Consider the following 13,228-nt stretch of genomic DNA (forward strand, 5'->3'; position numbering starts at 1 on the left):
TATATATTCGGACACTGCGAGCAGACCTCCCGGACCAAAACATCAGTTTCCTCCTGGGAGAAGTTTGGCTGTCTGACGCTGCTGCTCTCTTCTGCCATGGCGAATTGAGTAAACTCTCATTACGCCTTCGCGCGGCGCATTTAAGGGCGAGGAGAGGGCCACATTTGATTGGTGTGATGTGTGTAAAACCCACTCCACGCCTTCTCTCCTTCCTCTTTCCGACTTGCATAGGTAGGAGGGATGGAAGTGGGAAAGAGGAGTAGCTGCGCCAGGCGCACGGTGTGCCAAACTTGCAAAATCCGCCTGGCCACACCCAGTTGGCGAAGCGCAGGTGCGCTGCGCCCCCGCCTCGCCCGGTCTGCGAAACCCATAGCCCATAGAGACAGACAGCCATTTATGCTCACATTCACACATACAGTCAATTTAAAGTCACCAGTGAACCTAGCCTGCATGTCTTTGGACCGTGGGAGGAAGCCAGAGGACCCAGTGAAAACTCATACTAACATGGGGAGAACATGCAAACTCCACACAGAAGTGGTGGGTTCGAATCCAGAATGCTCTTGCTGTGAGGCGACGGTGCTGTCCACTGCACCACCGCTGCACCACAGTGCTGCCTAGAAATGTATAATGCCAACATTTATTCTGGCGATGAGGCTGAATATAGACTAAAGAGGATATGATGAAACGAGTAGCCAGGTGGTCATTAGTGTTTATGCTCATAACCCTCACTAGTTGGCTTCATATCGCCTGATTCTGTTTCCAGCACTTCGATGCTCTCCCTCTGCCTCGCCCACTCTGTGACACCATGAATATATGAACGGGAACCCTGACAGTTCTCCCGTTGACAAATAGTCCAGTGTAGCGCCAGAGCACACTCCAGGGCTCAGAGCTGTGCTTTATGAATACACCTGTCACTGTGTTTACTATGAATCTGCTGTAACACAGGATCAAGGGCACAGCAGTGATTGGAAAGGGGGAATAAAAAAGTACTCTAGCTGGTGTCTGCTATCATGTAATGTGACTTCAGGCAGATGTATGACTCTACCTTTGTTTACGGGTCGGCTCAGGGTAACAGGAGCATAAATAGAACTGCAAAGGTGTGATTAGAAGATGTTATTCTTTTGTTATGAATTCTGTTGCAGCATAGAGCCAGATAACAGGGCTGAATCTTGAAATTGTTTCAAATTGAATCGATTTTTATCTTTTGGAGGGTTACATGTCCTTTTAGAGGGTGAGAAAATTCTATGACCCTTGGGCTTATGGGATCATTTCAAAACCAATGGGATAAAGAAGAAGAATCCCAGCCTGTGGTTTTCAATAAAGAATAGATATTTTCTAAAAGGTTTTTTGAGTTATTTACTCTGTTGGTGCTTGATGAATATGCTTTTATTGACTTCTTTTACTTTAAATAAATGCATCATATATCCAGACTGTAAACTGTAATTGTAAATGGTATTATATCTTCCGGTAAGGGTTTATGACTGTGTGTGTGTATATGTGTGTGCACACGTACTGCATGTCTGTTAATATTTCAGTAATTCCATAGAAGCTGATATACACACACACACACACATACACACAGATTCACAAACCCACACACACACGGAAACACTCACAGTGATACAGGGTGGTTTTAGGAATATTTATCATGTTACATTTGGCCTGAGAGCCAAATGAACATCAATTTATTAAAAAGCAGCAGCAATAACCTACTAAACATAATTGTAGAGAGTACCCTGGTCAGCAGTTGAATTTCCATTATCAGCTCTAAGCTCTGCGTGTGTGTCACTGTGTGTGTGCGTGTGCGTGTGTGTGTGTGTGTGTGTGTGTGTGTGTGCGCGCTAACAGTACGCAGTCTGTGTGGTCACTGCCGTCTCTGTGGGTGTCTGGCCTGAAGGAAAGCCAGGTGAGCCAGTGCTGCAGTACAATCCCCAGTCTATTTGATGAGGAGACCTCATGCAAAATTGATGTGAACCTCAAGGTCACGGGGAGTTCATTCGGAGCATGCTCAGATCAGCTCGCGCCTGCAGCACACCGCAGCAAATAAGACTGTTCTCCTGGACTCTGTTGGACGCACTGTAAGCTCCGCTCCACCTGATGTGGTGTGAGATTCAGTATGATTCAGTTTGGTCTGTGCTAGCATTAAGACCTCTGCTCTGCCTGCACTGCCTCTCCATTTTACTGATGCAGTTTGTGTTTGAGAGGGAATTATAATGGAGGATACACACACAGCTACAAAGAACTAATACCGCTATGATGGCTTGTGCATTAGCAATAGGCTGGGAACATGTAGAAACCTGCTTTTCAATTATTGTTGTAATTTTTTAAGTTAAATATCCTCTGTCCCAATGAGCAGGGTATTGTGATAACTTGTGACCCCTTAAAATAAATCAGTGTCTACTTGTATGGTGGTTGGTAAACATTAAGAAGAGAAAAAGTTCACCCACTGGTTTGTTGACTCCTGTTTTGAAGCCTCAAGTCTGGTATTTTGGCCGTTGCCATCTTGGATTTTTGGAGCCAGAATTGACAATTTGTCAGTGAGAGGGTGGAGCTCTGGGGGAGCAATGGGTGGATCTGAGAGCCCAAGGACACTATCCATAGACAGCCTGTCATGACGTTAAGTCTCTCCCGTACAGTTTGCCTGAAGGGGGAATTAGCTATAGAGTTCAAAACATTTTTTTTATTAGGCTGTAAACACGTTTATTTCAGCTGTAAAACTGGCATTTTATCAAGGGTGTGGATGGAATATTGACTCACTGGTGGAGTCAGCCTCAAGTGGCCTTTAGAGGAACTGCAGTTTTTTTGGCACTTCAGCGTTGGTCTAATTTTTCCCTGGAGGTTGCTGCTTTGCTGTAAGTCATTAATAAATACAACATTTCAGTTGCCAAGTTGTGGAAAATCCTACATTTTCATTAAACCTTATTTCATCAGAGACCTCCAAATAAATATATAAATGACTTAAAAAAACATTTACAACAAAGTCCGCAAAGGGAGGATGTCTTAGTGTAGCCTGGCGTTGCCAGGCCCAATTCGCAATACGTGAATGGGTCTGGACACAGACTATACATTTCCTCTATTCCCGAGGGGCACTATCGACGGCTGTCACTCAAAGTGCCCTTCACGCAATTGGAAAGACGGAAAACCAGTCAGAGTAAACGAAACGTGTGACGTAGGCTAGCACAACGCCACTGTAAACGGACCAGCAAGCTGCAGCAGCGATGAGCTGTGATGATGTCTGGGAAAGAGTGTTGCCGTCTTTACGGATTTCCTCCTCACTGTGGACTCCGAGTTGCATGGCTGTGATTCCCCTCACTGTGGACTCCGAGTTGCATGGCTGTGATTCCCAGCTTGGTTGCTTCCCTGACCTGCTCCTTCATGAGAGCAGCTAGCGGAGAGACAACAATAGCCACTGGGTTTTCACTGAGTCCCATCTTTTTCCCGATCAGCCACTGGGTTTTCACTGAGTCCCATCTTTTTCCCGATCAACGGAGCCAGTTGGTAAATTAAACTTACCAAACCCCGTAGGAAGGACGGCAAACACATCCTTTTTTTCAATAAAAGCTTTCAGTGCAGCCGTTTGCTCTGCAGTTCGTTCAACACATTTACCATAGCAGTTTCAAAATCAGTAGCCATGTTTGTTGTTTACGAAATGCATTCACTCGCTCCTTGTCCCTTCTATTCTGATGACGTGCCCGGCCCAAAGTAATAAACGGTTGTGACTGGCCCGGTAAGCTTTAACCGATGCCAGAATGTGCCTTAATGATTGCATGGCCAGACTGATCTGCGGAGCGAAATAGAATATGAGCTCGCAAGATCAGGATGGTTTCACCAGGCTAGTCTTGGTGTACAGATGGATAAAAATATGCAGAACTTTATTCCTGGAGGCTGCTGTTGGTGTCTCATGTGAAACCAAAAGTCCATGTTTAGTCAGTGTCACGTTGTCACATAACGTCATGACCCCACGTAACGCCATGTCATTACGTAATGTAATGACATTACGTAATTATGTAACGTCACATCCTAATATAACATTGTCACACCCATCGTCATGTCACATCCAGTAAAAATTCTTTTCCTCAACCTAACCCAGTGAGGTGAATGAATGTGGTGGTATGGGTTGGTAGATTTTTTGTTATAACTGTAGACTTAATGGTTTATTACCATTAATTAATGACTCATTAACCTTTATAGTTACAGAAGGCTTACCAATATTTGCTATTGGCTTATTAAGAGAAAGTGGCAAATTTGAACACCCTTTGGTATGAAGAGATTAGTCTTAGATGTGTTGTGCTGATGTTTCCTCACATCTCCTTGGTGTGAAGGCTCACATTTTTTCACTTGCCTCTCACTGTCAACATGTAAGAAATTGCGAGCGCAAGCTATTTTGTTCACAACTTGCCAGTAATGACAAAGAGGTGACAAAGCAGCTATTAAAATGTCAGTATTATCCTTTAAATAGTTCAATTATCTATGAGGCCACCCACTCTACCCTCTTTTTACTCATGCTGATCTTTCCGTACACCTTTAAATCACGTCCACCTTTCCTGGGCTCATGAAAAAGGCTAACAAGGTTCCCCATGTCTTCTAATAGTCGAGCCTGTCTCAGGTGTTTCTGCAGCAAGAGTAGGTAGGTGGCTCACTGATTGTGCCTGTGGTGCAGAAACACCATCACACCCAACCGGCTGTCTGCTCCAAGGGTGTGTGATCTGTCCAGGCTGCCCACCTTCCTCTCCCATTAAGTTCAATCATGCTGGGTGGCTGCAAGTCTAACTAGCTTCTCATCCTTTTCCATTTAACCTCCTCCCCTCTTGCACATACAATAATCCTCCCTTTGGCACAAACAGGGAAGGGAAAGGACAATGGAGAATTCAAATGGAGAAATACACGGACTTCATCCAAAAAATATAACCGTAAAGTGTGTGTTGATATTGGAGTGTGTGTTTTCATATATATTCTTAGATACATAAGCTTTGCCATGACAAGTATTGTATATTTAAAAGTAATATCATTGTTGGAACAGTGACAAAATCAGTCAGATTAAGTGACTGGCACAGACTGTTAGATGAATAATGCAAGCTACAAGATGAAAGACAGCTTCGTCTTTTGTAGTCTGTCAGGCAGGAGACTGTGGAGAGCCATGACTGGCTCTAAGACTGCATGAAGCATCATTCTAACAGCCTGTTAGTTTGCCTTGGAGGGAAAAAAAACAAGATATTGATTTTTTTTTTCTCTTTATCATTGGAATTGTCATTTCAAATTCCTGTCACAAAGGCAGATTTACACTCGGCATTCCAATAATTCTGTGTTTCTCATATTTCTATAGGGAAGAGTAATTTTTCATCTGTGTTAATGTTCTGAGATAGAGGCCTGTTACCCTCCGTCCTCTTATAGGTATTACTTATATACATCTCCTTCATGTACGTGGCTGTCAGGCAGAAAGACTGTAGATTTCAGTAAATAACATACAAAGTGTTTTTATTGTTCACCGAGAACATTATTCAGTGTTTTGTCTCTGTTGGTAGAGTGATTAATAGCTGTCACTTCCTGAACTGAGCTTGCATGACAAAGTATCTCGTGACCTTTCTTTGCAGGAAATGGTCTGTAGACAATGCAATATGAAGGTGTCAGAAAGCAATAAGTCAGAAACACAAAAGCACAAACACGAACTAATTAGAAAGCACTCAGAGAGCGCATAACTCTGCCAGGGCTGCACAGTCCTTTAGATTTGTAATTTTAATGACACAAAATGTTAAGGCGTTTTTAATCTGCATCTGGATCCATGTCTGCGTCAAAATGCACATAAAGATACACAATGATGGGATGCTTTTGCCATATTCTTTTCTTTATTTTTTATGTAATTCCTCAATTTCAGAAAGTGTTATAATATTGTATCAATATCATGATATCAGACTAGATATCGTCTTATAATTTGGATAGTGTCACATGGTAAGTGTTGTCTTTTCCTGGTTTTAAAGGCTGCATTACAGTAAAGTGGTGTAAAGTGAACTGACCAGACTGTTCTAGCTGTTCTTTTACTTGCCTTCACCCACTTTATCGTGTCATTGTATCCACATTACTGATGACTGTTTGTCAAAAAAAGTCATTGTGTAAGTATTTTTTGAAAGCGCCTTTAGTCAACCCTACAATATCATTGCAATACAGATGGTCAAAAAATACTGTGATATTTGATTTTCTGCATATCACCCAGGCCCAGCAAGAAGAATCAACCCAGTTGCCAAAATTAACCGTTGGCATTGTACCTTTCTGCAAACCACAGATATGTAATATTTGCATGTTATTTTGCAGATATGTTGAACGCTGTGGTTAACGTATGGTTAGGTTCTATATTAATATTAAGCATCAATAATAATCCAATAGTATAATATATGATGATGTAACACTGAACAGAGCCCATTTTGACTCCATAGCCAGTACTTTTACTTATATACTTTGAATAAAATTTTCAATAATACTGCAGTACTTTATTGTAAAATTGCTACTTTTACTTGAGAAGAAGATTGTATTACTCCCTCTCTGTATTAGCATGCTAACTTGTGCTAATTATCACTGAATACAAAATATGGCTGAGGCTCATGGAAACATCTTAGGTTTCGCACGTATTTCATAAACCAAAGTATTGGACAAAGTGAAATTTTGACCTGAAAAGTCAGGGGACCGCCAAAGTTAATACAGTTCATCCTAAAGTGATGAATTTGTGTTTCAAACTTTAGTGCAGTTCATCCAATAGTTGTGAAGAGATTACACTGAAAACCACAAATGTAAACCTCATGGTGGTGGAGGAAAAGTCAAGGATCACCAAAGTCAGTAGGATAAATCTAAGGAAGTATTAGTCTGTACAAACTGTTTTATCAGTCCATCCTTTTGATGTTTCGATTTGTCTGGATAAGTGAAAAAGTTGACTTCTTGTTGTGGTGCCAGTTAAAAAGTCGGAGAATAACCAAAGTCATTGTGATTTATCATTAATATTTACCAAATTTTGATGCAATCCATCCAACAGTAGTTGAGATATTTCACTCTAAACCACAAATGCCAACCCCATGGTGGTGCAGGAAAAGTAAGGGATCACCAAAGTCATTAGGATACATCCTCTGGAGAACATGATGTCTGTACAGAGTTTTATGATAATCAATCCAATAGTTGTTGAGATATTTCAGTCAAAGACCAACAGATTGACACTGCGATGTCTCCAGCGGGGCTAAAATGAGCAAACAGTTCTCACAATGCTTCCTCTCACTATTCTTGTATTCCTTAACTGCACCAAAACACTTGTTTCTCAACCCATGGCCTGAATTTCCACCAAATGTCGATGGAATCTGTTGATGTATTTTAGATATTCTCCTAGGAGACTTACAATCTGAACCAAAAACATAACATCTTTAGTGGAAGTAATTAAAAGTAAGATGAAATAAAACCCACTTCACCATGCAAGTGGGAAGAAAATCAATAAAAACACCAGATTTGCACAAATTTGGAATCTTGCCTGCATTAATAGAAAACAAAATACTTGAATGAAGTCAAACTGTTGAAAACTAGAAGCTATAACTGTCCTCAGTGTCAAGAAAGGTGTACTTTATTCCAAACTTGCTGTAAGGGACATTCAGCGTTCTCTGTTAACGATACAGAATCCTACTCTTATTACTCACCTTTTATCTTCTCAGCATGATGCAACCGATCAAATCGATCTCTGTGATAAACACTGTGAGCGTGCATCTCCAGGGGGCTCAGCCACTGATTGTGTTTGCGTTTTTCCAGATGGTCACTAAACGGAACACTCATTGATCTGGGGAATGACTACCGGCGTCACATGTCTGGGGGCAGCCTGATCATTAGCAACCTGGACAAGGACCAAGACACAGGGGTGTACCAGTGCACGGCCTTCAACACGTGGGGGTCCATCCTCAGCCGCAGAGCCAGCCTGCACTTTGCATGTAAGTGATCCTACAAATGTTAACACGTTCTTGGCACCACTCTTACGTACTTATGACATTCTGGCGTCTCTTTGTATCTGCTGTATATCAGTCTGACATGTGTGTAATATGGTTGTTGTGGCCCAGGCCTCCTTTTTTTCATTCACCATTCCGATTTCTCATTTAGATTGCCTGAGAATAGATTTTCGAGAGGGGAAATGGTAATCGAATGAAATGTCAGATGCAACAAACACAGTGGGTGAGGCAGCTTCTGACTGCCTCTGAACTCCATTGATTCTCATTAGTGGTTCCAGCTCTGACAGCATCTATGCTCAGTCCGAATTGACTCATATTTTGCCAAGTGATACGCCAGCCCCTGTGATCCACACTTTAAAGGAGACAAACACAAATGATGCTTAAGAAGTATTTGTGTCTTTGTAATCACCAGCCACTTCTTTATTCATAACATATACAGCAGATTGCGTGTGGATGAGACAGCGGCGGGCTGTGTGCCGCTCTGTCAGCCGACTGCTGGAAAGACAAAAGGCCAGGTTGGAAAGTGATGCTGTGGAGTGGGGTCCTATCTTCCAGACAGGCACTGTAGAGGCACCTCTCCTCTCTTGATCAAGCCTGCTGACTATTGATCATGTCCCAAGGATAGAGAGCATTTCACTTCCTCTCAGGAGATGGACTGCCATTATCCCTATAGCCAGTAATGAATCTCACTTGCGGGGACCGGGTGAAGAGCAGAGCTGCTTGACATTTATTGTCCTGCCTAATGCACAGTGAGGGAGGTCTAGGAGATCAGCATGGCTGATACTCTGCTTTTCCATGTAATGAGGCCACTGCCCTAAGATAGAAATGTCATGCCTTCTTTGCTGCTTTGCTTACCTTCAAAATTCAGCTTCAACCACTAGAAGCTCACTTGTCCTCCTATGGCCCACATTTCTCACAATATAAACAACTGAAATAATGCATAGAACGAAACACGACTGCAATCAACATATACATTGTATTACTGATAGCTCATCTTTGTCATACAGCCTTGAAGAGAAATCTAGTTTTGTACAAGCTGGGTCTTATTTACATAGTTTTGGCATTGTCACTGGTTATGTTGAAATTGTACTCATTGAGTTAATGCTGAGATCTGGGAATGTGGCAATATTGGCCCACAGCAAATGCACATTAATGTTTCTCTACTGGCCTTGCCTTTAGGTCCCGCTCAGCCAAGACTTTACATTGGGATAACTTCAAGCATATAAACATATCTGTTCTCAGCTCTGGGAAAGTTTTGCAAATATAAACCTTTCATGATTAAAAACACTTGTAAAACAAAGATTAAAGATTGACATTGTTTGTGGTTGGAGGTGTTCTGTCAACATCTTGTGTTATAATGGTGATTAACATGGAAATATGCTTTTTTGGGCCACAGGGAAGTTTTTCATGCAGTGTCATGATTTGCCAGGCTAAGTTTCCATGCAATATCTAGCTCTCATAACGTGGAGATGAAACACTGAACAGTATGACTGTGGTGTAGGAATGGGAAACAAAACTGGCTACAGCAACAACAGCAATGTTCTTCAGACTAGTTAGGTGTTGATACAATGGGGTTTGAAAGATTTGATGAGATACAAAGAACCTCGGACAAAGTCAAAAACCCAATAGCCTATGCTTTTTTAGCCAAAAAAGACCAAATAAAGTGGTAAGACCTGTTCCCATGGAGTTGAATGACAGCAGCGAAAATGAAACAGTGCGTGACTTTGAGTTTCAGTACAGTGGGTGGTGCATGACTAACATTGCAGTTAACAAAAGATTGGGAGATGCTTATAAAATTACGTTACCATTATCGTGTAGTGGCTAACATGACAAGCTTAACCCAGCAGTCACATCCACAAACCACCATATATTATGATAGACATCACCCCCACACCCATCTAGAAGCTGAGTCAAATGTAGGCATTCTCTGCATCACGAAGCATTGGTAAATAGTGTGACTCACCATCAGAAGAACTGTCAGGGTTGAGCGCCACTCTAACTTGTCTGTGTGTGTTGGGTTAGATAGCCGGTGGTGCCAGTTTGGTTTGAGTTTGTGCGCCCATCCTCCTCTCTGTGTACATAATAGAGTGTTATCCTTGATGTGGAGACACCACCAAAATCTTGCGAGTTGTTCGGTACAATTTTGGAAACAAAGAGCTTACTCCTCAGTGACCGCCTATAACGTTTTATTGAGTTTAGTCCTCACCGCTTTCAGAATGGCTCCACTTCCAGTTTTACATATCCATTTCAGTAATACCAAATTCCAATTCTTCCGTCAAAACAGTAAGTAAGGTTGACCTCATAAACTGTATAGGATAATAAAATAATGGACATGGCCACTGTCACCCACTAAATCCTTGAGTTTGTCAATTTGGTCAATGCCATCTAGGATGTTTGAAGCTAGAAGTGACTATAATTGACCTATGGCTAAGCCACACTCCCCTCCACTTACTCGGATAAACTATCAACATTCAGTGATGCTATTGGGCGCTATGGCAGGTATCACAGTACACGGCATTTCGCAGGAGGCGATTGATGATTTTTGAGGACATAACGATCAGATGTCATTGAGAAGGGGAACTGCCCATTGGTCCGACAGCCCATTGGTCCGACATCCCATTGTTCCGACCATATTAAACCCATTGTTCCGAAGTCCCGTTGTTCCGAAATCATCATGATGCCCTGTGGTTAAGGTCTGGTTAGGTTTAGGCACAAAAACCACTTGGTTAGGGTTAGGAAAAGATCATGGTGTGGGTTAAAATGAAAAAGAAAGTGGCAAACACATAAGCCGTGAGCCTGCTTCGCCTCAAGCCTTTCCCAGCTGACCCAGAGTTGGTCGCGGTGCACCATCAAGGTAGAAACACGCCCGCCGGGAGCCATTCAGTACCACCAACCGTCGGACTAATGGGATGTCGGACCAATGACATTGACCCATTGAGAAGTAACCAAAAGGGCCTAAACTACGCATTGGAGGGATATATTAATCTAGGGTGACCATATTTTGATTTCCAAAAAAGAGGACATTCGGCCCGGCCACAAGATAGCCTACTTAAATGATACTCGCAGTTTACTCAAAGATGCCTTATAATTTTAATATATTTGAAGTTTATATGTATGGATAGAAAATTCAGTTATATTACAAAATAATATCTCTCAAAGACAGAAATTCAGATAGGCCCCTATAGATATAGGGGACACATACACACACTAGAGTGTGGCTACCCGATCCGAGCCCGATGGGTCCCGACGGTAGGCCTACCCGACGGGTCGGGCCGGGTTCGGTCAAAAATGTATAAATTGTATTCGGGCTCGGGTCGGATTCGGTCAACTTTCAGTGAAAATGTAGTGTATAAATAAATAAAATCCTATTGTCTGTCCTGTTTATTGCTTGGGCACTGTTATTTACATGACAACACCTGAACATTAGAAAAAAGATAATAACACGCACATCCCAAATAAATATTGAAAGGGTTCTGGATCATAAACTTCTAAAATGTATCAAAAAAGGAAAAAATGATCCGCACACCAATAGAGCTCCCATTAATCCATTTAATTTTCTGTCAAGTGACGTCTCGAGGAATGCAGGCTCTTCCTCAGACTTGTAATAGGATACAAACAGAAATGCCATCTTTAAATACCCACCGTAATCAGTGAGATGAATCACAGCTGTGTGCAAACCAGACATATAAAGAAATGAAAAAATACAGACAAAGATGCATTAATATAAATACAGTAGTCCAGCATAAACGTGAAGAGTGACCTTAAGTACACACATATCTAGAGTACACATATATGTAAAAAACGTAACCCTACATAAATATGAAAGTACACATCATATAGTACAAGATCAGCGAATACAAAATAGCCCAAAAGGTCCATACTTGCATAACAAATAGAGGCATATTATCCAAGATATATACACAATTTACATATTTTATACATACCCCAAAGTAGAAGTACTCACAATCAAGGACTCAGGCTTAAAGCCGTCATACTGTACTACCTATAAGAGGCCCCTCTTGTGTAAATTTTTAGTCAGGGAAATAGAAACACCTTACATTGCACTCAGATTATAGATGAAGAAACAGATAAGGTAGAACCACATGAAAAAAACACAGTACACAAATCACAGAAAAGGTCTGATGTCAAACTCTTTATTGAGCCCTTTAAGAGCTAAAGTGCCTAACATATGCATCCAGAATAATTCCCTTTTAAGTAGCAAGGTGTTTATGTCCCCCCCTCTGCGTGGATGTTTAACAGTTTCTATTCCAACGTATTTTAGAGTAGAAATATTGTGTTTTGCTTTTGAAAAATGTACAGCCACGGGACTAGAAGCTACATTAGTCCTAATGTTGCTGCGATGTTCTGTTATGTGGGTTTTCAAAGGTCTTGTAGTTTTCCCAATGTAACTGTCTTACATTGGGAAAACTACAAGACCTCTGAAACTTTGGGGTATGTATAAAATATGTAAATTATGTATATATATCTTGGATAATATATATATATATATATATCTTGGATAATATGCCTCTATTTGTTATGCAAGTATGGACCTTTTGGGCTATTTTGTATTCGCTGATCTTGTACTATATGATGTGTACTTTCATATTCATGTAGGGTGACGTTTTTACATATATGTGTACTATAGATATGTGTGTACTTAAGGTCACTCTTCATGTTTATGCTGGACTACTGTATTTATATTAATACATCTTTGTCTGTATTTTTTCATTTCTTTATATGTCTGGTTTGCACACAGCTGTGATTCATCTCACTGATTACAGTGGGTATTTAAAGATGGCGTTTCTGTTTGTATCCTATTACAAGTCTGAGGAAGAGCCTGCGTTGCTCGAAACGTCACTTGACAGAAAATTAAATGGATTAATGGGAGCTTTATCGGTGTGTGGATCATTTTTTCCTTTTTTAACACCTGAACATAACACAGACACATTGGCTGTTTGTTTCTGCCTCTCCGCTGCCGGCTTCCGCCTTGATTAAACGCTGAAAATAAAATTAAAGAGGGAGACAGGTTTTTCCTATTTTATCTTATTTTGTTATATTTCTCCCTCTCCTCTCGCTAGAAGCGTCGGACCTCCCGCCGCCCGCTCCCGTCTCAAACACTGAGGTCTGCCTCTCCACAGAGCACCCACGGCGCACGCCCGGCCTGTTGAATAGTTTATAACCATAACAACTGTGTGACACAAACTCAGTGCTTTAGTAATTAAATAATGTTGGGCTCGGTTCGGTTTCAGACATAACAAAAC

General features: G+C 41.4%; 1 protein-coding gene across 1 annotated transcript in view; it reads left to right on the plus strand.

Moving 5' to 3' along the window:
• Window positions 1-13,228, plus strand: part of cntn3b (contactin 3b) — a 75,755-nt gene that overhangs the window by 17,718 nt on the left and 44,809 nt on the right. Inside the window, exon 4 of the mRNA XM_050039100.1 lies at window positions 7,774-7,949. Within this exon, the coding sequence (XP_049895057.1) occupies window positions 7,774-7,949 (176 nt within the window). The remainder of the gene's footprint in view (window positions 1-7,773; window positions 7,950-13,228) is intronic.

Source organism: Epinephelus moara, chromosome 24 (assembly GCF_006386435.1).
Source record: "Epinephelus moara isolate mb chromosome 24, YSFRI_EMoa_1.0, whole genome shotgun sequence".
Classification (NCBI taxonomy): Eukaryota; Metazoa; Chordata; class Actinopteri; order Perciformes; family Serranidae; genus Epinephelus; species Epinephelus moara.